Genomic DNA, 26,509 nt, shown 5'->3' on the forward strand with positions numbered 1-26,509 from the left:
CTTGCAGTCGATTTACTGGTCTGACCTTCCGTTCTTTATTTCGCGGGGTCTGTGCCACGATGGTGCAGCCTGGCACTCCACATCTGTGCCGAGCTGCAGCCACAGCACCCCGCATCCCCGGTGGGCTAGTGGAGGCCCCTCACCCCACTGCAGCACTGGTAGCATGCCTTCCCCTTTCACGGAAGGAGAGGGCCCAGTGCTCACGTCAGCACTATGTGGAGAGACCAGGTAGTGCTGCAACATTCACGTGCTTACTACCCCAGTCCCATCCCCGGTCAGTAACCCCAATTTCGCGACCAGGGCGGGACTCCTGTGCTGGGCACAGGAAGTCCCAACTTGCCTCGGTTGCCGCCCCTAAACGGGGTGATACCAAATTGCGACCCCTATGATTCTGTAGAAAAAGCAGAAAATATTCTATTTTCAGCAAGGGCATCGACAGACAGTCTTGCAATTTTGAGTATGAAAATGTTTTAACAATACATTCTTTAACCAGTGCAGTCCCAAAGGACACAAAGGGAGAACATATCAGCAAAAGACAAAGATTTGGTAGAAATAATAGAAAAGCAAATTATAATTTAAATGGAGAAAAATTGCAAAGTGCTGCAACACAGAGACCTAGGGGTCCTTGTGCATGAAACACAATAAGTTAGTGTGCAGGTACAGCAAGTAATCAGGAAGGCAAATGGAATGTTGGCCTTTATTGCAAGGGGGATAGAGTATAAAAGCAGAGAAGTCCTGCTACAGCTGTACAGGATATTGGTGAGGCCACACCTAGAGTACTGCATTCAGTTTTGGTCTCCGTAATTAAGGAAGGATATACTTGCAATGGAGGCTGTTCAGAGAAGGTTCATTAGGTTGATTCTGGAGATGAGGTTGTCTTATGAAGATAGGTTGAGTAGATTGGGCCTATAATCATTGGAGTTCAGAAGAATGAGAGGTGATCTTATTTAAACTTATAAGATAATAAGGGGGCTCGACAAGGTGGATGCAGAGAGGATATTTCCACTCACAGGGGAAACTAAAACTAGGGGACATAGTCTTAGAATAAGGGGCCGACCATTAAAAACTGAAATGAGGAGGAATTTCTTCTCTCGGAGGGTTGTAAATCTATGGAATTCTCTGCCCCAGACAGCTGTGGAGGCTGGGTCATTGAATATATTTAAGGCGGAGATGGACAAATTTTTGAGCGATAAGGGAATAAAGGGTTATAGGGAGCAGGCAGGGAAGTGAAATTGAGTCCATGATCAAATCAGCCATGATTGTATTAAATGGCGGAGCAGGCTCGAGCGGCCAATGGCCTACTCCTGCTCCTATTTCTGACCAATGGATCCACCATAGACCCAATCCATGTCCGGACTGGTGTCAAGCAGGTCTGTGTCATCGTGCCAATCCTCTTCTCGATCTTCCTCACTGCAATACTCCACCTCACACTCAATAAGCTCCCAGCTGGAATGGAACTAAACTATAGAACTAGTGGTAACCTGTTCAATCTTCGTCGCCCCAAGGCCAGATCCAAAACTGTCCCATCCTCTGTAGTCGAGCTACAGTACGCAGATGACGCTTGCGTCTGCGCATATTCAGAGGCTGAACTCCAAGTCATAGTCAACATCTTCATCGAAACATACAAAAGCATGGGCTTTACACTAAACATCCGTAAGACAAAGGTCCTACACCAATCTGACCCTGCCACACAAACTGACCCCCAGTCATCAAGATCCACGGCACGGCCCTGGACAACGTGGACCACTTTCCATACCTCGGGAGCCTATAATCAGCAAGGGCAGACATCAATGACAAGGTTCAACACTGCCTCCAGTGCGCCAGTGCAGCCTTCGGCCATCTGAGGAAGAGAGTGCTCGAAGATCGGGCCCTCAAATCTGGCACCAAGCTTATGGTCTACAGGGTTGTAGTGATACCTGCCCTTCTGTGTGACTTAGAGACGTGGACCATATACAGTAGGCACCTCAAATCACTGGAGAAATACCACCAGCGTTGTCTCCACAAGATCCTGCAAATCCCCTGGGAGGACAGACGCACCAACATTAGTGTCCTTGATCAGGCCAACATCCCCAGCATCGAAGCACTGACCACACTTGACCAGCTCTATTGTTCGCATGCCTGACACAAGACACCCAAAGCAAGCGCTCTACTCGGAACTGCTACACAGTAAGTGAGCCCCAGGTGGCCAGAGGAAACGTTTCAAGGACACCCTCAAAGCCTCCTTGATAAAATGCAACATCCTCACCGACACCTGGGAGTCCCTGGCCAAAGACCACCCTAAGTGGAGGAAGAGCATCCGGGAGGGTGCTGAGTGCCTCGAGTTTCATCACCGAGAGCATGCAGAAAACAAGCGCAGGCAGCGGAAGGAACGTGCAGCAAACCAGACTCCCCACCCCCCCCCCCTTTCCTTCAACGACTGTCTGTCCCACCTGTGACAGAGACTGTAATTCTCGTATTGGACTGTTCAGTCACCTAAGAACTCACTTTTAGAGTGGAAGCAAGTCTTCCTCGATTTCGAAGGACTGCATATGATGATGATGATCTTATGTTCTTATGTATCAATGTAAACAGAAATTTAAACTGGTGCAATGCTTCATAGCCACACACACTAAAGCAACCTAACTGTGGAAATCTGCTGACATCATATTTCCAAAACATAATTTTTTTTGGAGAGGGGAAGCAAAGGGAATAGAGATTCAGTGATGGGAAATGTGTGAATTATATACTTCCGTCAACTGCATGAAGATGATATCGATGACACACTTGTGGAAGGTATACTGGTGCCCTGTCCCAGATTGCCTGCAGGCTTTAGTGATAATGCAGATTCACTACCTTTTTAATTGTTGTACAATATATTTATAATAATAATAACTTTTATTTATATAGCACCTTTAACGTCGTAAAATGTCCCAAGGCGCTTCACAACAGTGTTACAGACAAACAAATAAATTTGACACCGAGCCACAGAAGAAATTAAGGCAGATGATCAAAAGCTTGTTTAAAGAGGTAGGAATTAATGAGCGTCTTAAAGGAGGAAAGAGAGGCGTAAGGTTTCGCGGGAGGGAGTTTCAGAGCGTAGAGCCCAGCAGCTGAAAGCATGTCCACCGATGGTTGAGCAGTTATAATGAGGGATGTTCAAGAGGCCAGAATTTGAGGAGCGCAGACATCTTGTGGGATTGTGAGGCTGAAAAAGATTACAGAGATAGGGAGGGTCAAGTCCATGGAGTGATTTGTAAACAAGGATGAGAATTTTGAAATCGAGGTGTTGTTTAACTGGGAGCCAATGTAGGTTAGAAAGCACAAGGGTGATGGGTGATATATCATATATATATATATATATATATATTCCATACAGTTGTTATGGAATAATTTAAACGTTTAGATTCTTGGGTCGCTTTAACTCTATTTGTCTGCTTTTGTGCTTTGCTATAGGCTGACACGGGGAAACATTGAATAAAAAACACCATCTGTTCCCGGAGAGTAAAGCATGTTGTGTTTCAGTGGCTACAAAAAGTGGGAAGATGTTGCGCGGCAATAATATTTTCGATTAAATAGTTTGATAACATATGCATTTGTTGTTTCTCAGATCAGTAGTGGAGAGAGTAAATGTTCTGCTTGTCTGTCTGTGGAGCCTGTGCTGGGGACAGAACCAGCAGCAGGAAACAAGTGCAGCACTGTGGGTGAGATGAAGGTTATCCATCGTCTGCCGAAAGCTCAGAATAGCTCCCCCTACTGCGCCAATGTGATATGTGTGTGAAATTGCTTTCTGCCCGCTCACCTATTCATCATGAATGAACAATCTTAAATGAGGTTGCTCATTTGTGGGAAGTGTTTTTGTGTGCTATATCGCTTCGTTCTCGTTAATATTTGTCACTCAGTTTACATTGAAGCCGTACAACTAATGGACGGAAGTCGGGCTGCTCTGACCTATTACACCACGTGCCCAACTTCTCTTCAGTGTCTAACTTTAGAATAAAGTACCGACAGTTAAAGCACTATCAGGTTTCGTTTATTTTGTTAGCTGATTATCATATGGGGACTATTTGTCCCGGTTATTGCGTGTGAAACAGTAGTAAGGACTAGTCATTCTGTTATTATTGGTGTCCTACTATTAATTTATTCAGAATTGTTAACTGCGCCCTATAATGTATTTCATTCTATTTATAATTACCATTAGAAATCAATAGAACGGAAATGTTGTTTAAACCAGGTAATGGCTGCAAATATAGTGAGTACGTTTGGACAGTGTGTCGCTGTAATTTTACCTCTCCACACACACTGTTCAAAATCTGTAAATACGTAAACCAATTTCCAATTAAACAAAACCTTACTTCGTATTCCCATGTTAGATTTGTATTTCCCACTGTTCAGTGAATTGAATGATTACAGCACAGATACAGCTCTGTTCCAGATTGTGGATTGTGCCTGCGATACTAAAGACCAATCAGTGCCACAGCTATTTGGACCTGGATAAGTGCCGAGTACTCCTTTAACCTCTCGCTCCCTGACAGCACTGTGCCCACCCGGCTGGGATTGATGTGTGAGCATTGTTGCTTTTAAATTACCACCCAAACACTCACACTCACAACCCAAATACTCACTCACCGCACAAACACTCACTCACCGCACACCCTCACATCCGAAACACTCACTCACAACCCAAACATACCCTCACCGCACAAACAGACACTCACATCTCAAACACTCATTCACCGCACAAACACTCACACTCACAACCCAAATACTCACTCACCGCACAAACACTCACCCACCGCACACCCTCACATCCCAAACACTCACTCACCGCACAACCTCACATCCCAAACACTCACTCGCCGCACAAACACACCCTCATCGCACACCCTCACATCCCAAACACTCACTCACCGCACACACCCTCACCGCACGAACACTCACAACCCAAACACACAGTAAGACACAGACATACACACACAAAGTCACACACTAAGAGACAGTCACACAAACAAAAAGACACAGACACATACAAATATATATATACAGACTAAGATACACACTAAGACACACACACGAAGCCAAGGGCTTGAGCTAAACTGATCAGGCTGAGAAGGAGCCGCAGTTTGTGGGCAGTGGTTGCAGGAAGCTGATTTTCCCGCAGTAAATGACATTTGAGTTGTGAACGTGCGATAAATTGGAAGAAGAGCCGCTGCTGTTGAGTGGTGAGAGGTGGATGAGAGGCTCCCTTAGATGTTATCAGTGTGGAGCTGGGAGCGGGCCAGTTAACAGGACCCGCGTACAGTGCGAGGTGTCAGTGCCATTCTGAGCGCCGCAAAGCGCCAGCGGGCGATCCGTCCTCCGCCGCTGTCCAGATGCAGGAGCCTGGACCGTAACCGGCTACCTTCAAGCGGGACTGCGCCCAGGGGAGCTCGGTGCGGACAGCGCAGAGTCACCGCGTCCAGTGACACTTGGCCAAAGATCATTTCGCGCTCGGTGCGGGAGTGGGTCGGATTGAGGATGACGGCTTCTCGGGAGGATGATGCTGGGACCATCTCCCCGTCTCTGGCCGTCTACATTGTTGTGGAGGTGCTGATCGCCGTGGCCTCTGTCCTGGGCAACGTGCTGGTCTGCTGGGCGGTCAAGATCAACCGGGCTCTCCGAGACACCACCTTCTGCTTCATCGTCTCCCTGGCGCTGGCTGACATCGCCGTGGGCTCACTGGTCATCCCCTTGGCCATCACCATCAGCATCGGGCTGAGGACCCACTTCTACAGCTGCCTGCTTTTCTCCTGCACCGTCCTGGTCCTCACCCAGAGCTCCATCCTTGCGCTGCTGGCCATCGCTATCGATCGCTACCTTCGAGTCCGGATCCCGACCAGGTAACGTTCGCCTTCCTGCCACATGTACTTTTCTTTTTTTTAATAAAACGGGAGTGAAGGAGCGTGTGTAACTCGTGGTGTGCAGCTGGGACCCGTCCACTGGGAGGTAAGCTGCAAAACTCCCAGACTGAGATGTGTCATTCAGCCGCTTACTGCAAGGGCATCTCAACCTGGTATCGACCCAACCTGGGAGCGGCTGGCCCGGGTCTCCGGAACACTCGGCGCATCTTTCTTTTGAGAAATAATCTTAAAGCGCTGAGGTGCTGGTGACTATTGCCGACCATCGGCCATAAATGTGCATCAGTCCTGCACCAGTGAAAATATCGCCAGGTGGGACTCGTGTATCTGGTTCATATTCAGCCTCTTCCCTCTCCCTCCCATCAGGATGAAAGTGTATGCCCCGCTACCTCTGGATTCTTCTTTTACCCTACTAACGAGTCTCACCCTTCAATCTATTGTTTTAAACCTTCCAAATGACTTCCCTGCAGATGTGGAGACTGTGTTAGAGATTTATAATTGATATCCTAGGGGACACCACTAGACAGTAGAGATTCCGGTGAAGAGCAGGGACACAAGGCTGTTTAATGCATGTTATAGCGTTAGATAACTGCCCCGTCTCATTCCAGTACCTTTCAGGGTCAGGGTGGGGGGAAATGTTTCGAGCGGTAAACTGTACATGGTCATTGTCAGCCAACTGACCTCTTCTCATTCCACATTGTCCTACGTTTGTGAGCACTGAAGGATGACTTCAGAGCATTTCATTGCGAGATCCGTGTAATTCCGGTAGAGTGTGTGACTGGAATGCGACGCGAAGACCTTGGGGCTGAATCTCAGCCTGAGCTAAGATCCAAAGGTCAGTTGCTCCCAATGGGCGAGTGGTAACGGCTGTCGGAGCCGCTTGTTAAAATTGCTGAAACAATGCATCACACTTCTGCGGGGCTGGGTGGCTTTTGCCAACGGTACCCATCCTGCTCCAGAGTGTTTTCTTCCTGTCATGCCACACATTGCAACATAGCAGTTGTACAGAAGCCTTACTGCCTTATAAGATAGCGAATAGCGTGCAACTGGGAAAGACTTTTGTGACGTAAAGAATACCTTTATGCCAAGATAATGAGAATAGCCAGTCTTGCATTAATCACTGAGATAGATTAAATATTCATTTTGATTCAAATTGCATCATCATATCTCTTTGCAGAAAGAAACAAAGACTTGCATTTATATAGCGTCTTTCAAGACAACCGAACATCCAAAGCATTTTACAGTCAATGAAGTACTTTTTGAAATATAGTCACTGTTGTAACGTGGGAAACGTGGCAGCCAATTGGCGCACAGCAAACTCCGATAAACAGCAATGTGATAATGACGGTTTTTTAGTGATGTTGATTGAGGGATAAATATTGGCCAGGACACTGGGGATAAGTCCTCTGCTGGGAAAGACATCAAAGACGGGAGTGTAATTTGGAGACAGCGTTAGAATGATTCATTGTTTAAAACTGTGGAAGTTTGCACTAAATCAGAAGAGTGGTTTTCTTGTCAGGCTTATGGTTTCCTTCACCAAATGTAATGCAGGGGAGTGCTAGTGGACCTGAGCTTCTGATCATCCTCAGCCTGTTCTACATAACAATCTGGCATCTAAGGACATCTAAAATGTTTGATTCTTAACCAAGCACTTCATTGCACTCTTGGCTTAAGTGGACAATCTTGAAAGTGGACAATCTGTAAACAATAGGAATCAAACGCCATTGTCGCCGTAGCAATTTAGAGGGGATTATTGGATTATTACCAAGCTTTAGAAAATTCTTTGCTTTCATCTGACCGTGAGCTACTCGTGGAAATGTCCATTCGTAGGACTATCAATGTACACCTTTTCCAAAAGTCTAGTAGGGATTTTTGTTAATGATTTTTTGTTTGTCAGCCGCGGCTCAGTGGGTAGCACTCTCGCAATTGAGTCAAAAGGTTGTGGGTTCAATTCCTACTCCAGGGACTTGAACACAAAAATCTCGGCTGACACTCCAGTGCAGTGCTGAGGTGCCATCTTTATGGTGAGATGTTAAACCGAGGTCTGATCCCATGGCACTATGTCGAAGAGCAGGGGAGTTATCCCCAGTGTCCTGGCCAATATTTATCCCTCAGTCAACATCACTAAAACAGATTACCTGGTGATTATCACATTGCTGTTTGTGGGATCTTGCTGTGCACAAATTAGCTGCTGCATATCCTATATTACAACAGTGACTCCACTCCAAAAATATTCCAAAATTGGCTGTAAAGCACTTTGAGATGTCCAGTGCTCGTGAAAGACGCTATATAAATCAAAATCTTTCGTTCTTTCAGTTACAGCCAATAACATCACTGAAGGATTTAATTCTCCGAGGTCTGGAATAGTATTTAATCCCTAAATCAAAACTAAAAATCCAGTTGCTTACATTATTCCCTGAATACTGTGATGTAAAGAATGCCTTTATGCCAAGATAATGAGAATCGCCAGTCTTGCATTACTCACTGAGATAGATTAAATATTCATTTTGATTCAAATTGCATCATCATATCTCTTTGCAGAAAGAAAGAAAAAAAGACTTGCATTTATATAGTGTCTTTCAAGACAACCAGATATCCAAAGCACTTTACAGCCAATGAAGTACTTTTTGAAGTGTAGTCACTGTTGTAACGTGGGAAACGTGGCAGCCAATTGGTGCACAACAAACTCCGATAAACAGCAATGTGATAATGACGGGATAATCTGGTTTTTAGTGATGTTGATTGAGGGATAAATATGGCCAGGACACTGGGGATAAGTCCCCTGCTCTTTTTCAGAATGGTGCTATGGGATCTTTGACATCTGTGAGAGGGCAGACGGGGCCTTGGTTTAACCTTCCATCTGAAAGACAGGCCAGCACTCCCTCAGCACTGCGCTAGAGAGTCAGCCTAGATTTTTGTGCTCAAGTCTCTGGAGTGGAACTTGAAACCACAATCTTCTGACTCAGAGGGTGCTGCCAAGTAAGCCACAGCTGACATAAGCAAGAAATATTTGTCAAAATCTTTCCACATGTGGGCCCCCTCATCTAACTCTACTACATACTATACTTCAGATATCACTAGTAATTTACAGAAGATCAATTCTCCAAATATTATGTATCACATTTATTATTATTTTCCAGGCTATTCCAAACATTAACAACAATTAATGTGTCATGTTTTTTCATGTGATACAAGCAGAACATCCATGGGACACACACACCCCTTCCTCCCACAAACACATAAGTGGAACCAATGTAAAGCAAGTGGCTTTGCTAATCATATGGTATGTGATCAGGTGCAACGTTTTGATGAATACTGCACCATACATTCATGGGCCCAAGGGCAGCACGGGCCAGCCCACACTGCAATATGTGTGTGCACTCGGTCCGTGCAGCAGAGCAGGTCTCCAGTCGTCTTGGCTAATCCTTGTCACTGGAACAAGACCTAGCTCTGTCAAGCCCGTGTGGTGGCTGGTGTGCAATGGCCACCACACGTTAAAAAAATCCACGCACAGGCATCTTCCACCCTTCAGGATGTAGTTCAGGACCTGGAATTTTAGGTCCTTCATTAGAACACCTGTGAACTTATCCTTTTTTGGCGTGGAAGCAATTCATCCTCGTTTCGTGGGACCGCCTCTGATGATGACCATACATTCTGATGTATAAAGATGAATAATACACTGTTAATATTTAAGAACATATGAAATAGGAGCAGGAGTTGGCCATTCGGCCTCTCGAGCCTGCTCCGCCATTCAATATCTGAACTCCACTTTCCTACACTATCCCCATATTCCTTAATATCCAAAAATCTATCAATCTCTGTCTTGAATATACTCTCAAACACTGAGCCTCCACAGCCCTTTAGAGTAGAGAATTCCAAAGATCCAGTGAAGACATTTCTCCTCAATTCAGTCCTAAATGGCCGACCCCTTATTCTGAGACTGTGACCCCTGTTTTTAGATGCCCCAGCCATGGGAAACATCCTCCCTGCATCTACCCTGTCACCCTGTAAGAATTTTGTATGTTTCAATGAGATCATCTCTCATTCTCCTAAACTCTAGAGAATATGGGCTAGAAATTTGCCACCCTAACGTGTGTTTTAACATGATTTTTTTCACGTTAAAACAAAGTTTTTGTCCTAAAAATAAACTACTTAAAATTCCACAAACCTTAAGGATGGCATTGTCAAAATATCACCATTTTCAGTAATGCCATACCTAAAAAAAAACATAGCACCGAAGTTTGGCTGTTTGGCATCGCTGTACTCGCTGCGCAAAACAAGGTTTTGAAAATCCTAGCATTGTAGCTTCAAAAATGCTGGTAAGTAAGAATACCCTACTGTTGTAGCTTCAAAAAAGGTAAGTTGAATTTTAAAAAAAAAATTTTTTTTTCAGCAATTCTGTTGCTAATTCTTTTGTGAATGTTTTCTCAATTTTAATTTTTTTATTTTTGAAAATCTTTTTGCGTGCTTTTTTCCCCTGTATTTTTTGCGATATCGGCCTCGCGGTAAAGTTGAAGAGGATGATGTTTTCCAACACGGTTCCTCCAGCAACGCCGTTTTTTAACGACGGGGATATTTTTTTGGCCAAACTTACCCCTTTAAAAAATGGCAACATTTTTCTTATTATTTTTTCACTAAAATGGTGTTATTTTCCAAATAAGGACAGTCTGGCGAATTTCTAGCCCTATATATAGGCCTAATTCACTCAATCTCTCTTCATAGGGTAAGCCCCCCCATCCCAGGAATCAGTCTGGTGAACCTTTGTTGCACTCCCTCTATGGCAAGTATATCCTTCCTTACGTAAGGAGAACAAAACTGTACCCACAAGGTGTGGTCTCACCTGGGCCCTATTTAATTGCAGGAAGACATCATGGGGCTGAAATTGCCCCTTTGCACAGGGCCATTTAGCACTGGCAGCCGGCGATAAAGGCGCGCTAAAGAGTTCTGGCCCAGTTGCTGCACACAGAGCACTCCTCCTGGAATTGCCCCTGGGGAAAAGCGGTTTGCACTGTGCCACAGCGATGATGTCATTTCTGTGTGCGCCGATCCCTTATGGTACCATGGGCAATGCCCTCTCTTGGGCGCCAGTCCGCTGGCCCGTCTGACACGCTCCCTGGTGGCCCAGTGGACGGCACTGAAGGTGCTGCTCAGATCACAGCGGCCCTCCCCTTTAAGAGAAGGGGAGGGACGTTGTGACGCGGTGCCATGATGTAGTGCATCTGCGCCGTGCTGATGTGAGTAGCGCAGGGACAAGCATCGTATGCCACAAGGTCTGTGTGAATGCCCTGGGGGGCGCCGATAGAAGGCACAGTTACCGCCGACACCATTTTTTCTGCAAAATCCATGCCAGCCATGGCGTTTCCAGCACCGGCACACCTCGACCCACTAATTTGAATTATGCGTTGCAAATCCAATGTGCGTGGCAATTTCATCCCCCTTTATACTCTTATTACAATATTGGAGGCGAATAACGCCACATATATTGTTTGAGTTTGGGAAACTAAATCTGGGTGGCCCTAGGTACTTTTTTTTATTTGTTCCTGAGATGTGAGCGTTGCTGGCAAGGCCGGCATTTATTGCCCATCCTTAATTGCACTTGAGAAGGTGATGGTGGGCCATCTTTTTGAAGCAATGCAGTCCATTTGAACACCAGGATTTATAATACATACTAGTCAATCTCCCATGGTGTTGCACACAGGGGGCTGAATTTTACCAACCTTGGCAGGTCCAGGGCATGCTACTTCCACCATGAATTTACCTTGATGGGGCTTGTTAAGCCTGCCTTGTGAGGTGCCTGACCAATTCAAAAGGAAGCAGGTTTAATGACATCATCTGATGACGTGTCATCAGCCGGTTTCCTTAAAAGGTCCAATTGATTTTGACAGTTGTGCTGTTAGTGTTCTGCAGCATTGAGGTGCTGCAAACACTGACAACTATTTTAATAAAACTATAAAGCCGAGTGCCAACTTAATAAAGGGGCACTAGAACCAACAAATTAACAAATAAAACTTTTGAACATTAAATGATCAAATTAAAATTTGGTTGCCGGGGGTGATGATGCACTCCAGACCCTCCAGTGCCCACCTCTCGCAGAAGGCAAACACTGACAAGCACTGCACAAAGATGCACAGCTGCACCTAGGCACTCCCATGACACCCCCCCCCCCCCCACCCCACCCCGCTATATGTTTATGGAGAGTGTCACAGCACGCAGGGAGGTTCTCTTCCCTTCCAATAGGCAGAAGAGACCTCTCCAGGACACCAACACAGCCTGGTTGCACATTGTACAGGAGGGCACAAACAGTGCCTGCAGCTGCACAAACCTTTCATCGATCTCAGTAGATCACAAAACATTACTGCAAAGCCACACTCAGCCTCATCCTGCTGTGCCACTCATCATATCCTCATCACTCTGCCTTCCTTACCCTACTCCTGCACATCCTAACTCACACCAACTTACCTTACACCTCCACCCATCCATCTTTCTCGATCGACATTATCACTTCCCCATCTCACTAGCCACCCCTCACACCCGCCCTCATCCTTGTCCAGTCATTCCAACTAACAACACACAAGGAGGCCCTTGAGTATTATCGCCAATGCAGATGTAAAGTTTCTGCTAATGTGTTGTCAAACTTTGAAATCTATATTTTCAACACCTTGAGTTCTTGGACAGATCTGTTTGTACCTTTGGAAGTGGCTGAGTGAGTTACAGTCAATGGTGAGACCTAACAGTACAACGCCACCCCCTCCTCCGCCCCCCCGCCAATAGGGATGAGTGTGAAAGGAATGGCTTGGTGTTGGTGTGGGGTGGTGCCAACCTGGCACATCATGTGACAGCCAGGGTGTACAGTGTCAAGTGAAGCAAATGTGGCCATGGTGAGGCCATCCCTGGCATCCTGGGCAACAATGTAGTCAGATGCTGATGTCCTGTGTCCTGTGCAGCATCAGGTGATTGCAGAGAAGGTTGGTGTTGTTGGTGATGCTGTTGTACCGAGTAATGTTGGTGTTGGGGCTGATCGTGGTGGGATTCTGAGGACCATGTTGAGATTTTTTCAAGGGCATCAATCCTGATGAAATAAATGACAGCTGAAGATGAAGTGACAGAATTGATCTGTCAGTGGTGAGATCAGTTGCTCCAAGGAGGTGACACTGGATAGCGAGTTCATTCCAAAAACTTCAAACCTCTATAAAGCTGAAAAGTGTTTTCCAAATCATGAAGGCTCCAGTTTCATTGATTGGAAATTGAACAGCTTTGAAATGGTAGGTTTTATGCCACTAGTCAAACCAATACAGATTTTTTGAGAATTTGACACACTTACCTGATGTGATACCGAGGGACGTGAACCCCGAAAGAAACTTGGAAAAATCCTTTGGACCTGCTAAAATGTGCGTAAATCGCGTTGTTACCTAGCACAATTGCCTGACACACCGCTTAGTGCCGGGTCTGCAATCCGCAGCCAGAGCTGGCACTTTGGAAATTCACATGGAGGCGGGTTCAGAGCGGGCTTCCACCCCATTGTCAATCATGGCCATTTTGACAGCAGGCCCGCCACCAAACTCGCACTGGAGTCAAGATCAAGTGTAATCTTCAGCTGGTTGTAGTGCAAGGGCTAATTATACCAGGGTGCACAAATGTAAATTATTATTTACAGTTAAATAGCAAGATGCACAGGAATTTGGGAACCAGAGGAGTTTAGATGGTTGGCTCATAGGATTGTCTCTGCAATACAGGTCGAGGAGCTGGGAGATACATAACTGAGGTGCTACAGTACCACCAGAGTGTAATTACAATATGACCAGGTTACATAGATGGAATTTCGCCATCGGCAGCGCGCGCTCTGATGGCACACTTAGGATGGATCGGCAGCAGCAGAGCGGCAGAGGAGGGAGCGGGTCACCGCCGGGATACTGCAGGAGCCTAACTTTCAAAATGGCGACCATTACACAAAAAGTCGGCAGCCATTGCACTCCGCAGCGTGACCGCCGAATTCCAGCGGCCTTACGGGAAGGGCCAATTTTGGATTCCTTGACTATGTGGTGAGAAGTTTGCCTTTTTGACGTTCAATTGATTGCAGTGCTCTGTCATGTGGATTCTTAATGCGATGCTACTGTGACGTCAACCAGCTGTCTAAGCAGCCAATCGCATTGCAGAATTCTCACAGACAGGAAATGAAAAGCTGCTTTTATCCAGACTTTTAAAAAATGTTACAAAGAGCGAAATAAAGATTATGAGCTAGAACCTCCATTTTCGTGATCACCCAAAAATAGGCGTTATTTCCGGCGTGAGCGTTAAAAAAGGGTTTTCAGATCGCCGGCTTCTCGCCCATTCTCAAAACACCTAGTTTACATTTTTGAAAATGGGCATTGCCGCGAGTGATATCAAATGGGCGGTAGCGTAAATATTTTTTGACCTTCTGCCGTAAAATGTGGCCGTCCTTAGCAACGGCATGGCAACACTCGATTCCCACAATTCAGGAGGTCAGGGTTCATCATGACATGCGCAGCAGAGGAGACAGAGAGAGAGAGAGCTCAGAGGCACTGAAAGCGTGTGTGGCTGTGGTTTGTGCTTATTTGGCTGTCATGGGAGGAACGACAGAGATTCACCAGTAGCAAAAAGCCTACTAAGCATCAAGAACGTAGTTGGCACCGAGTTTTTGTCCAACAAATAAGATATAACATGGAAGGGATGGAGGAGGCCCTGGAGCTGATAGCCAGGAACACTGATGGCAGAGGGCTCCCAGTGGTCCCGGAGCACCGTGCTGCACCCCAAGGTGATGCACCGCCTTTGCCAACCACACATGGGAGTCAGCAGCAACATCTTGCTTATGGCTCGGAACACGTTCCCACCTCGGGACCGTCCTCTCCCGTATCCGTCCAAGCAGCGCTTCAGCCATCACCACCCCAACCCCTCAATGAAGCATCACCTGAGGAACTTCTTGGCCAGGTGGCTTGGAGTCAGATGGGGAAGGGGTAGAGGTGGGGAGGAGAAGCGGGGTGGGGGGGATGCAGAGGGTTGGTTTGTACAGAAATACTAATGATTTCAGACTAATGTTCGGTTTAAATGTTTTTTATTTAACAAAACCCTTGTAGTGCATTGGCTCAGATAGCTGCACCATTACACGTTGGTGATTCCTTAACATCAAAGGGTATAATCACACAAGTTCAATCAACTTAAACATTAAGGGCCCAAGTTTCCACATGATTTGCGCCTGATTTTTAGGAGCAACTGGTGGAGAACGGACTATCTTAGAAATCGCAATTCTCCACATTTTTTTTTCTGCAGTTCTAGTGAGGTAGAACAGTTCTACTTTGGAACAGAATTTTTTCTTCAAAAGGGGGCGTGTCCGGCCACTGACGCCTGATTTGAAAGTTTCCACAGTGAAAACGTACTCCAAACTAACTTAGAATGGAGCAAGTGAAGATTTTTGTAGAACTGAAAAAACCTGTTCTACACATTAAAAAATCAGGCACAGGTTACAAATTAGGCGTCCAGAACGAGGTGGGGGGGGTGAAGGGAAGTCATTAAATTCTATAATAAATCCTTATTTATACTTATACAAATATTATACAAATAAATCCAACCTGAATAAACATTTATAAGCAAAGAAAAGATTAAATAAACCATCTTCCTACCTGTGTGAAAGTGCTTCAGGCAGGCCTTTCGGGACCGAAGGCTGCCGGCCCGTCCCCAGCACCAGATTTACGGGTAGGTGATGTTGGGTTGGGTTGGGTTGGGTCGGGTCGGGTCGGGTCGGGGGCGGGGGGGGGAAGGGAGAGAGAGGAAGGGAGAGAGAGGGGGGGAGAGAGAGGGAGGGAGAGAGAGGGGGGGAGAGGGAGGGAGAGGGAGGGAGAGAGAGGGGGGGAGAGGGGGAAGAGAGGGAGAGGGGGGAGAGGGAGAGAGGGGGAGAGTGAGGGGGGGGAGAGAGAGAGAGAGAGACAGGGAGGGAGAGAGGGAGGTCAGGTCCGATCCAGTCCGGGGGCAGGAGTTGGGTCGGGTCCAGTGGGGAGGGGGTGGGTCGGGTCGGGGGGCGGGAGCGTGGGTCGGGTCAGTCGGGGGGGGGGGGGCGCAGGTGTCGGATCTGGTCCGGAGGCAGGGGGGCGGCGGGGAGCGTGTGTCGGATCTGGTCCGCAGGCGGGGTGGGGGGGCGCGGGTGTCGGGTCGGGTCTGGTCCGGAGGCAGGGGGGGGGGGAGAGCGGGTGTCGGGTCGGGTCTGGTCCGGAGGCAGGGGGGGGGCGGGGAGCGGGTGTCGGGTCTGGTCTGGTCCGGAGGCAGGGGGGGGGGAGAGCGGGTGTCGGGTCTGGTCTGGTCCGGAGGCAGTGGGGGGGGGAGAGCGGGTGTCGGGTCTGGTCCGGAGGCAGGGGGGTGGGGGAGAGCAGGTGTCGGGTCTGGTCCGGAGGCAGGGAGTGGGGCGGGGAGTGGGTGTCGGGTCTGGTCCGGAGGCAGGGAGTGGGGCGGGGAGTGGGTGTCGGGTCTGGTCCGGAGGCAGGGAGTGGGGCGGGGAGTGGGTGTCGGGTCTGGTCCGGAGGCAGGGCGGGGAGCGGGTGTCGGGTCTGGTCCGGAGGCAGGGCGGGGAGCGGGTGTCGGGTCTGGTCCGGAGGCAGGGGGGTGGGGGAGCGGGTGTCGGGTCTGGTCCGGAGGCGGGGGCGGGGAGCGGGTGTCGGGTCTGGTCCGGAGGCAGGGAGTGGGGCGGGGAGCGGGTGTCGGGTCTGGTCCGGAGGCAGGGCGGGGGTGGGGCACGGGTGTCGGGTCTGGTCCGGAGGCAGGGGGGGGGCGGGGAGCGGGTGTCGGGTCTGGTCTGGTCCGGAGGCAGGGGGGTGGAGGAGAGCAGGTGTCGGGTCTGGTCCGGAGGCAGGGAGTGGGGCGGGGAGTGGGTGTCGGGTCTGGTCCGGAGGCAGGGCGGGGGTGGGGAGCGAGTGTCGGGTCTGGTCCGGAGGCAGGGCGGGGGCGGGGAGCGAGTGTCGGGTCTGGTCCGGAGGCAGGGAGTGGGGCGGGGAGCGGGTGTCGGGTCTGGTCCGGAGGCAGGGCGGGGGCGGGGAGCGAGTGTCGGGTCTGGTCGGGGGGTGGGGGGGAGCAGGAGCTGGCCGTGGGAGGAGCCTTATTCACGCAGCCCCAGTGAGGCCATTCAGCCAGGGCTAGAGGCTGCATGCTTCGGGTCACTCCCACACAGTTCGGCGCCTGGAGCTACTGCACTTGCGTGCCCACTGTAGCACGCATGTGCAGAGGTCCCGGCACTGTTTTCAGCGCAGGGACCTGGCTCCGCCCTCCCACAGCTCGTGCTGGCTGCGCCGAGAGCCAGAGGACCTGTAAGTAGGTGGAGAATACTAAGGATTCTTTTAGGCGCACTTTGTGGCGCGAAAAACGGGCGTCCAGGTCGGGACTGCGCCGTTCTAGGCGCGTGTGGAAACTTGGGCCCATACTGTCACCAAGGTGTTGCCCACCATTGATGTATGACCTGCACACCCAGCAGTGTGTCAGCCTTGTAAATAACACTAACGTTCTTTCAGGCAATGCGATCATTGATGAGCTCCTGATGTCAGGCTCTTGCAGTTACCGTGCCACCATGGGCCCATTCATGCAGTCTACAGAGGGGCAAGGGCATGGCTTCAGCATCAGCCTGAATGTCTGGGCCAATGTCAGCGTCCACCTCCTCGTCCTCCTTGTCCTCTCTCTGGTGAGGTGGACTGTCAGACTCATCAGACAATTCTTGTCCCCTCCTGATAGCCAAGTTGTGTAGCATGGACTACACCACCATGAATTGAGCTACCTGCTCAAGATGGTATTGGAGCTCACCTCCTGAATGGTCCAGGCATCTAAAGCGCTGCTTCAGCACTCCAATGGTTTTCGCCACGATATTGCGAGTTGCTCTGTGTCTCTCGTTGTATTGCCTCTCAGCCTCGGTGTGGATGTCATGCGGGGGGTCATTAGCCAGGTGGCAAGGCCACATCCTTTATCCCCAAGCATCCAGCATTGACCTTGTGGCTCATTGTTAAACAAGTCAGATACAGTGCTCTTACACAGGATGTGAGCATCATGGATGCTGCCTCGAAATTGAGCATTCACTGCCAGTATAATTTGCTGGTGGTCGACAATCGATTGGACATTCAGGGAGTGGAATCCCTTGCGGTTCCTGAAAACCTCAGCATCCTGAAAAGGTGTCCGCATCGTGATGTGTATACTGTCTATTGCTTCCTGCACCTTGGGGAAGTTTGCAATTCTGGAGAATCCTAGAGCCCTCTCACTCTGTGCCTCCCTGGTCATAGGGGAGCTGATCAAGTCCCTCCTGCTTGCGTACAGGGCTTCAGTGACTTGTCTGATGCAGCGATGTGTGGCATGCTGAGCAAGTCCACAAATGTCGCCAGCTGTGGCCTGAAAAGAACCTGAGGCGTAGAACGACAGTGCCGCGAAGACTTTGACCTCGACGGACAGTACTGATGGTGCTGGCAGGCTGCAGATCTGCCCTTATCAGCTGGCATACCTCAGTGATAACCTCTTTGTGGTGTTGGGCAAGGCGAGGTAAGAATGCTTCTCCTTGTACTTGTGGGGGTGTAACATCTGGTCCTCCTCGTCTGTCTGTCACTTCTTACATTGGGCACATAATGAAATGGAGCGTTCCTTCGGCGATGTCGAGTTTGCTGCATGTATTTGGTCACCAAGAAAGGGTGAGAAAGGACAGGCCCCATTGCAGTAGCTCTCTGTTTTCCACTGATTGCTCACAAACAAGGAATGTCCCAACGAACACACCTTTTCAATTCCAATCGGTCATAGTGTGGTCAAGATGTTTTTACAACTGTTTAAATCAACTCCAACGACCTGCAGAGTACATCCAAACTCCACCGAGGTTGAAGCACAGCAGCCTTTTAAAGGATGCCACATGTGATCTAGAACATGGCGTCCATAACGTTGTGATTCGTTCCGGTTAGTTCCACTTTTTGTGGGCGTTTTTTTGGGCAAGCGATATTGTGGGCGATATGTGTGCGAGGTGGTGACATTGATGATGGGTGATCTCCATGGCTGCTAGTTTGGGTAAATATGCTCTTTACGACAAAAAACAGTGGGCGGGCGTTAATATCGAATCTCGGCGTTGATTCCGTGCGGAAAGTAAAGCTGGGCGATATTATGGGTGTTGAATTCGCCCATTCTGCTGATTCCGCCCCAAAAAAGTGGGCAGGCGGTAATATTTTTTCTTGCCGTTAACACATGGGAAAAGTAACGTTCGGCGATAAGTTTCTGAAAAATGCCCGTCAGTTTCCACTTTGTGCCAAAGTGGGCGATATATGGGCATTATGTGTCATTTCCGCGGTAAAATGGGTGTTAAGTGGGCTTTAAGCATGCAAAAAAAGTGGAGGTTCTAGCCCTATGACTCACATGGGGATAAGATACAAGCTAAAATATCATGAACAAACTTTAAAAAAAAAATGTTCTTTTAAGTTTAGAAAAAAAATTGTAAGTTTTATCATAAAGGAGAAATTTGACACTCCATAAATATAAAAATTGTTTTTTCAGGTACTGTACATAGCAAGCCCAACAAGAGAGGAGGCGGTTCTGGACTTAGTTTTAGGGAATGAAGTTGGGTAGGTGGAAGGGTATCAGTGGGAGAGCATTTTGGTGCTAGTGATCATAATTCAGTTTGATTTAGGGTAGTTATGGAAAAAGACAAAGAGAGACCAGGAATAAAAGTTCTCAATCGGAGAAAAGCTAATTTTACTAAGCTGGGATGTGATTTAGCCAAAGTGGACTGGAAACAGCTACTTGAAGGTGAATCAGTGTCAGAAAAGTAGGAGGCATTCTTGGAGGAGATAATGAGGGTTCAGAGCAAGTATGTTCCCTTAAAGGAAAAGGGTGGGACTAACAAATCTAGAGCCCCCTGGATGTCAAGGGGCATACAGGCTAGGATAAAGAAAAAAAAGGGAAGCTTATGACAGATACCGAGGGCTCAATACTGTGGAACCCGAGAGGAGTACAGAAAGTGCAGGGGTAAAATTAGAAAGGAAATTAGGAAAGCAAAGAAAGGGCTTGAAAAGATACCGGCAACTAAAATTAAGTAAAACCCAAAGATGGTTTATAAATACATTAAGAGCAAGAGGATAACTAACGAAAGAGTAGGACCTATTAGGAACCATAAAAGTTACCTCTGTCTGGAGGCAAAAGATGACTGTATGGTTCCTAAAGAATAGTTTGCATCTGTGTTTACAAAAGAGAGGGGATATGCCGACAATGCAATTGGGGTGGAGTGTGAAATATTAGTTGAAATAAACATGAGAGTGGAAGTATTAAACAGTTTAGCATTTTTGAAAGTGGATAAATTCCCAGGCCTGGATGAAATGTTTCCTAGGCTATTAAGAGAAACAAGAGAGGAAATAGCAGATGCACCGTCCATCATTTCCCAAATCTTTCTGGCTACAGGATTGGTGCCGCAGGACTGGAGGACAGCTAACGTTGTACCGTTGTTTACAAAAGGAGAAAGGGATAGAATGAGTAATTACAAGCCAGTCAGCCTTACCTCGGTGGTGGTAAAATTATTGGAAAAAATTCTGAGGGACAGGATACATCTTCATGTAGAAAGACATGGATTAATCAAGGACAGTCAACATGGATTTGTTAAGGGAAGGTCATGTCTGTCTAACTGATTGAATTTTTTGAGGAGGTAACGAGGGTCGATGAGGGTAGTGCATTTAATGTAGTCTATATGGATTTTAACAAGACTTTTGATAAGGTCCCACATGGCAGATGGTCACGAAAGTAAAAGTCCATGGTATCCAAGGCAAAGTGGCAAGTTGGATCCAAAATTGGCTCAGAGGCAGGAAGCAAAGAGTGATGGCCGATGGGTGTTTTTTGTGACTGGAAGGCTGTTTCTAGTGGGTATATATCAATGATTTAGACTTGAATGTAGGGGTTATGATTAAGACATTTGCAGATGATACAAAAATTGACTGTGTGCTTGATATTGAAGAAGAAAGCTGTAGACTGCAGACAGAGGTCAATGGACTGATCAGGTGGGCAGAACAGTGGCAAATGGAATTCAATCCGGAGAAATGTTAGATAATGCATTTGGGGAGGTCTAACAAGGCAAGGAATACAGAATACATACTAGGACACTGAGAAGTGTAGAGGAACAGTGGGACCTTGGAGTGCATGTAGACAGCTCCCTGAAGGTAGCAGGACAGGTAGATAAGGTGGTTAAGAAGGCATATGGGATACTTGCTTTTATTAACCGATGCATTGAATATAAGAGCAGCGAACTGTATAAAACATTAGTTAGACCACAGCTAGAGTACTGTGTGCAGTTCTGGTCATCACCTTACAGGAAAGATGTGATTGCTATGAGGAAAGATTGGATAGGCTGGGGTTGTTTTCTTTGGAACAGAGGGGGCTGAGGGGAGACCTTATTGAGGTATATAAAATTATGAGGGTCCCAGATAGAGTAGATAGGAAGGACCTATTCCCCTTAGTAGAGGGGTTAATAGCCAAGGGGCATAGATTTAAAGTAAGTGTTTGGAGTTTTAGAGGGGATTTGAGGAGAAGCCTCTTCAGCCAGAGGGTGGTGGAGGTCTGGAATTTCTATCCTATTGGAATAGCTGTTCCCCTATCTTTTAAAAATTCATAATAAAAACTCAGAAGAGGTCACTTCGATTGAGGTCATGTGTCAAGATCAAACCGATCTTGAAAGAGTGGTAGAGGCAGAATCCCTCATAGCATTTAAAAAGTATTTGGATATGTACTTGAAGTGCTGTAACCTACAAGCTATGGACCAAGAGCTGGAATGTGGAATTAGGCTGGGTAGCTCTTTGCCAGCTGGCACGGATGTGATAGGCTGACCCTTATGTGCTGAAAATTTCTATGGTTCTATGATAACTTTTGTTTACCAGTCAATACACTGTTAAAACCCCAGTTACACCTATTTCAACAAGGCTTAACATTTAATGAGGTTTTTAACAATGATATTACTGCAGAAAAACCCAGGTGTTCATCAGTTTCATCGATTTCACCGATGCATCGATTTAATCGATTTCAGCGATTGCACTGATTGCCGGCTTGGGAGAGGGGTGAGTATCCACAATGCAGCCTGTGTCGGAGCAGGGAATGACTAACCGCAACTTTAGGATTTCCTGTTAGTTCACCGTTATTACTCACTGCAAATTCTGTGCCATTATGTTATATATAGACAGATAAGGTACTTCAACTTCATCTCCATTTACTCATAATATATTCAAAATATATTCAAATGGATGGAACTGAAATGTATACAGGCTATCTTTTTTTCCATACATCGGTTTGATCTTGACACATGACCTCAATCGAAGTGATTTGAGTTTTTGTTATGAATTTTTATAAGATCGGGGAACAGCTGTTCCAATAGGATAGGACATCATTCTTTCATGTATCCATCCAAAACTGATGTATTGAAAGTTTTATTTTTCTTGGCAGTTGTTAAAGTTGTAATTGAAATTAATTCTGGCAGTTCTGATTCAGCTCATAGTGGTTGTGAGGTTATGATTTTATACTAATTGCCACTAAATTAGTTGCACGCAGCGAGGCCACAAAGATGGGTTGTAGTCGAGATAGAGTTACGCACCAGTCCAATATGGATGGTCTCTTAGGGTTAGGGATGAGGCACATTGATGAGGAGTACAAAGGAAGTTTTAGCCTGGATCCAATCCATGTCATAGCTGATCTGGAATCCCTGCTAATGACACTGGGTGCAACACAAAGAAAAAAAACTGCCCAATCTTCAGCATTGACATCTTTCACCCTGATGAGCAAATAACTTCTGCATTTTTTTTATATAACTCAAAGATGTACAACAACAACTTGCACTTATACAGCACCTTTAATGTAGTAAAACATCCTAACGCACTTCACAGGTGCGTAATCAGACAAAAATTGACACCAAGTCAAATAAGGAGACATAGGACAGATGTCCAAAAGCTTGGTCAAAGAAGTAGGTTTTAAGCAGGGTCATAAAGAAGGAAAGAGAGGTGGAGAAATTTAACAGGGAAATTCCAGAGAATAAGGCCTAGAAACTGAAGGCACTGCCGTCAGTGGTGGTGGTGGTGGAGGGGAGGGGTGAGGGGGGAGGGAAAGAAAGTTGCGGGTGCACAAAAGGCCAGAGTTGGAGGAACGCAGTGTTGTCGGAGAGTTGTAGGGCTGGAGGAATTTACAGAGATTGGGAGGGTCGAAGCCATGAAGGAATTTGAACATAAATCTTAGAATTTAGTTTAAATAACATAGGTGGTAGAAAAAATGTTTGTATTCATTTTGTGATTCCAAATTCACACATCGACCTCCGCAAAAGCTGAACATAGTAGCAGAAATAAATAATGTCTGAATATAGTAGCAGAAATAAATAATGTTGCTATGGTGAAGATTTAGAGGTGAAAGTACCTGAGTGCTGCAGTTATGGTATTTAGACATGTTAGTCATTTTATGAATGTGGATCATTCCCAGTAGACCAATATCCCAAATGAAATGACGCCATGTACTACGAGAGGTATTTACCTGTGGTTTAGCAATAGAGCATAGCATTAATCAAAAACAAGATTTTGCTTATTGTAGGGGAAGGTGTACTAATTAATTAACAATTAACAATGTCACCATTAATATCTTCTCCATTAGCGTGCTATTCATAGTAAGATATTCTGTGCTCCCAGCAACACACAGGGCCAAATTCATGAGCAATCTGCTGTTTTAGTGGCCTCCCAGACACACCTTAATGAAACCACAAAATAGCCCCCCAAAAAGAAACATGTAACCCCAAACACAATCTACAGCCTCTTCCCAACTGTTCCGTCTATTATGTTGAAATCAACCATCAATGGCCAGATGATGGCCAAATTTGTGAAGAATAAATGATCCCAAAGAAAATGTATTGACAAATGTGGTTTATATCCTGAATTTTATGAGCATGCTGCCATGGCGAGGGACCTCACCTGTTGCCACCACATTTCAAAAAACCATGGGCACACCCGTGATTTCAACATGCACTGAGAAAACTACCCCCTGTATATAATCAATAATAGAAGTGCAGTTGGCTCTTGACTAGCCAATATTTTCTTGCCTATCATCAGGTAAGTTATAAGTTATAATATCACATGAAATTTTAGAACATGTTTTCTTGCTTTACTTTAGCAAGAACAATTACCTGGTGGATGTAACCCAACTGTTTACTTAGCACTTGAGAGAATTAAAATTGTCATACTGCCAGACAGTACATGTTGACCAGAGTTTCCTCGTATTTAGCAGCAGAATGTCAGTGGATCTCAGGGTCACGTTACAAATCTAAAATGGTTTTCAATTTGGAGGAGTGTGGGTTGAATTTTATGACAGTAATACAGTTGGTTAATGGCATTAATATCATGATAAAAGTTGCACAGTATTTTAAACACACAGCACAAGATTCTTGTGCGATTTAGATTTGGTGGATCAAAGGCAAAGAAATCTGTTTTAATGTAGCTACTGCTTTCTTCCAGCGCACTTTACTTGTGTTAACAGCAAAACAGTAGTTCTCATTAGTTGCCCTACACCTCCTATTAACTGAAACTTGCAATCTTATATGTGATGTGAATGAAGTAAAACGCCACAGGACTAAGAATTTCCCTTTTCCTATGGGATGATGCACCAGAGATCATGTGGGCTGCCCATTATGTTCTTTTTCCACCTTGAAAGAAGGAAAATGCAACCTTTTGAGACTGTTCTGTTCAAGCCAAATAACAGTTGAATGCAGTTACAAGCAGGTTTCTACACAGAAATGAAACACATAAAGGGAAACCAGCAATGCAATACTTGATGCACCACATAAACTATTTCAAATCAATGAGGGCTGAATCTTTAGAATTCCTTTCCAACAACTTTTGAACTGAGACTCTCATGAAAAGTTATGTGGACAATTGGCACACAAAGCCCCTCTAACTAGAAACAGATAGGTAGATGCAGGGTCTTTAGTTACAGGGAAAACGAATACCCTTTATGTAATTCCGTGAAATCTCCAAAAGCTGATTTCAATATCCAAGATCAAAGAGCTTCTTTCCCCATGCAATCGGAACATTCATTATTTCTATCATTTGAATAGAGAAGGTGTGAACAATCTCCTCTTCATTATGTGCTGAAATCATTCTCACTACCTGACAGGAGTTCAGAAGTTGACATACATTAATATTTTAAAGATGTGATGATCTAGGAATAAACATAATTTTTTGTGATTAATTCATAGTTGGGTAGCTATACAAAAATGATACTGGGCTGCTTCACCACAAAAATAATGCTTAATAATGTGTTGTTATTTCCCCCTAATACCAAGAACAAAGAACTCTGTGGGGTGGATAATCAGTCTGGTTGATGAGCTGCTGGGTCCACTGCTCTTCTGGGCTGCAAGGTCAACACATTTTAATATTTTTGTGGCACTCCCAGCCAAACAGTAGTTCTCATTAGTCACATGATGCGCAGGGAGCGGAGGTCAAGGGATGGATAGCAGGGCTCTGGCAGCTAGTTAGAAATTTCTGACGAGGTCTGAATATGGTTGATTGTAATTAAGCATCTGTGAACTCTGGGTACCTGAGCTTGGATTTACTGATCGCTATCTTTTTTATATTGCCAACTGGAAAATCCAGACTTCAGTGTCAGTATTGAACAGTTTCATGTCAGACATAGCGCAGAGTAAATCCTTCTCTATTCTGCTCCAATAAATTGCAATAACCTCAGCCTCTGAAGAGCAGCTTCTACTATACCGATCGATATCCAGTGCATACGAACATACAAAAAAAGTGGAACAGAAACAGACTAGTCCAATAAGTCTGTCCCATTCAGCCGTCTTGCAACTAGGCGACATGACCCCCAGTGCTCCTATCTCTCAGCAGCCATGTGATCTCCTGGGAGAGTCAAAAAAGACAGCCTATAAAAATCCTAGGTCAATTAAGGGGAAAAAGAATTCTGCAAAATTCCTTTCTGACTTCCGAAGGTGATCACAAACAGGTTTGAGGAGACCTGCATCATTCCCTCTGGTCTCTCTGAATGCCTATTCAATGCCAGTTAGTCGTCATCATCATCATCATCATCATCATAGGCAGTCCCTCGGAATCGAGGAAGACTTGCTTCCACTCCTGAAGTGAGTTCTTTGGTGGCTGAACAGTCCAATACAAGAGTCACAGACTCTGTCACAAGTGGGACAGATAGTTGTTGAGGGAAGGGGTGGGTGGGACTGGTTTGCCGCAGGCTTTTTCTGCTGTCTTCGCTTGATTTCTGCATGCTCTCGGCATTGAGACTCGAGGTTCTCAGTGCCCTCTCGGATGCACTTCCTCCACTTAGGGCGGTCTTTGGCCAGGGACTCCCAGGTGTCAGTGGGGATGTTGCACTTTATCAGAGAGGCTTTGAGGGTGTCCTTGTAGCGTTTCCGCTGCCCACCTTTGGCTCGTTTGCTGTGAGGGAGCTCTGAGTAGAACACTTGCTTTGTGAGTCTCATGTCTGGCATGCAGTCTCTGTGGTCTGCCCAGCGGAGCTGATCGAGTGTGGTCAGTGCTTCGATGCTGGGGATGTTAGCCTGAATGAGGATGTTGATGTTGGTGCGCCTGTCCTCCCAGGGGATTTGTAGGATCTTGCGGAGACATCGTTGGTGATATTTCTCCAGCAACTTGAGGTGTCTG

The 26,509-nt window shown here is 46.4% G+C and overlaps 1 protein-coding gene across 1 annotated transcript in view; it reads left to right on the top strand.

Moving 5' to 3' along the window:
• The first annotated feature begins 5,001 nt into the window (after positions 1 to 5,001).
• The window catches only part of LOC139227838 (adenosine receptor A1-like), a 124,222-nt gene continuing 102,714 nt past the window's right edge, over positions 5,002 to 26,509 (top strand). Inside the window, exon 1 of the mRNA XM_070858912.1 lies at positions 5,002 to 5,855. Within this exon, the coding sequence (XP_070715013.1) occupies positions 5,494 to 5,855 (362 nt within the window). The 5' untranslated portion in view covers positions 5,002 to 5,493. The remainder of the gene's footprint in view (positions 5,856 to 26,509) is intronic.

The sequence above is a fragment of the Pristiophorus japonicus genome, chromosome 17 (genome assembly GCF_044704955.1).
Source record: "Pristiophorus japonicus isolate sPriJap1 chromosome 17, sPriJap1.hap1, whole genome shotgun sequence".
NCBI classification, from domain to species: Eukaryota; Metazoa; Chordata; class Chondrichthyes; family Pristiophoridae; genus Pristiophorus; species Pristiophorus japonicus.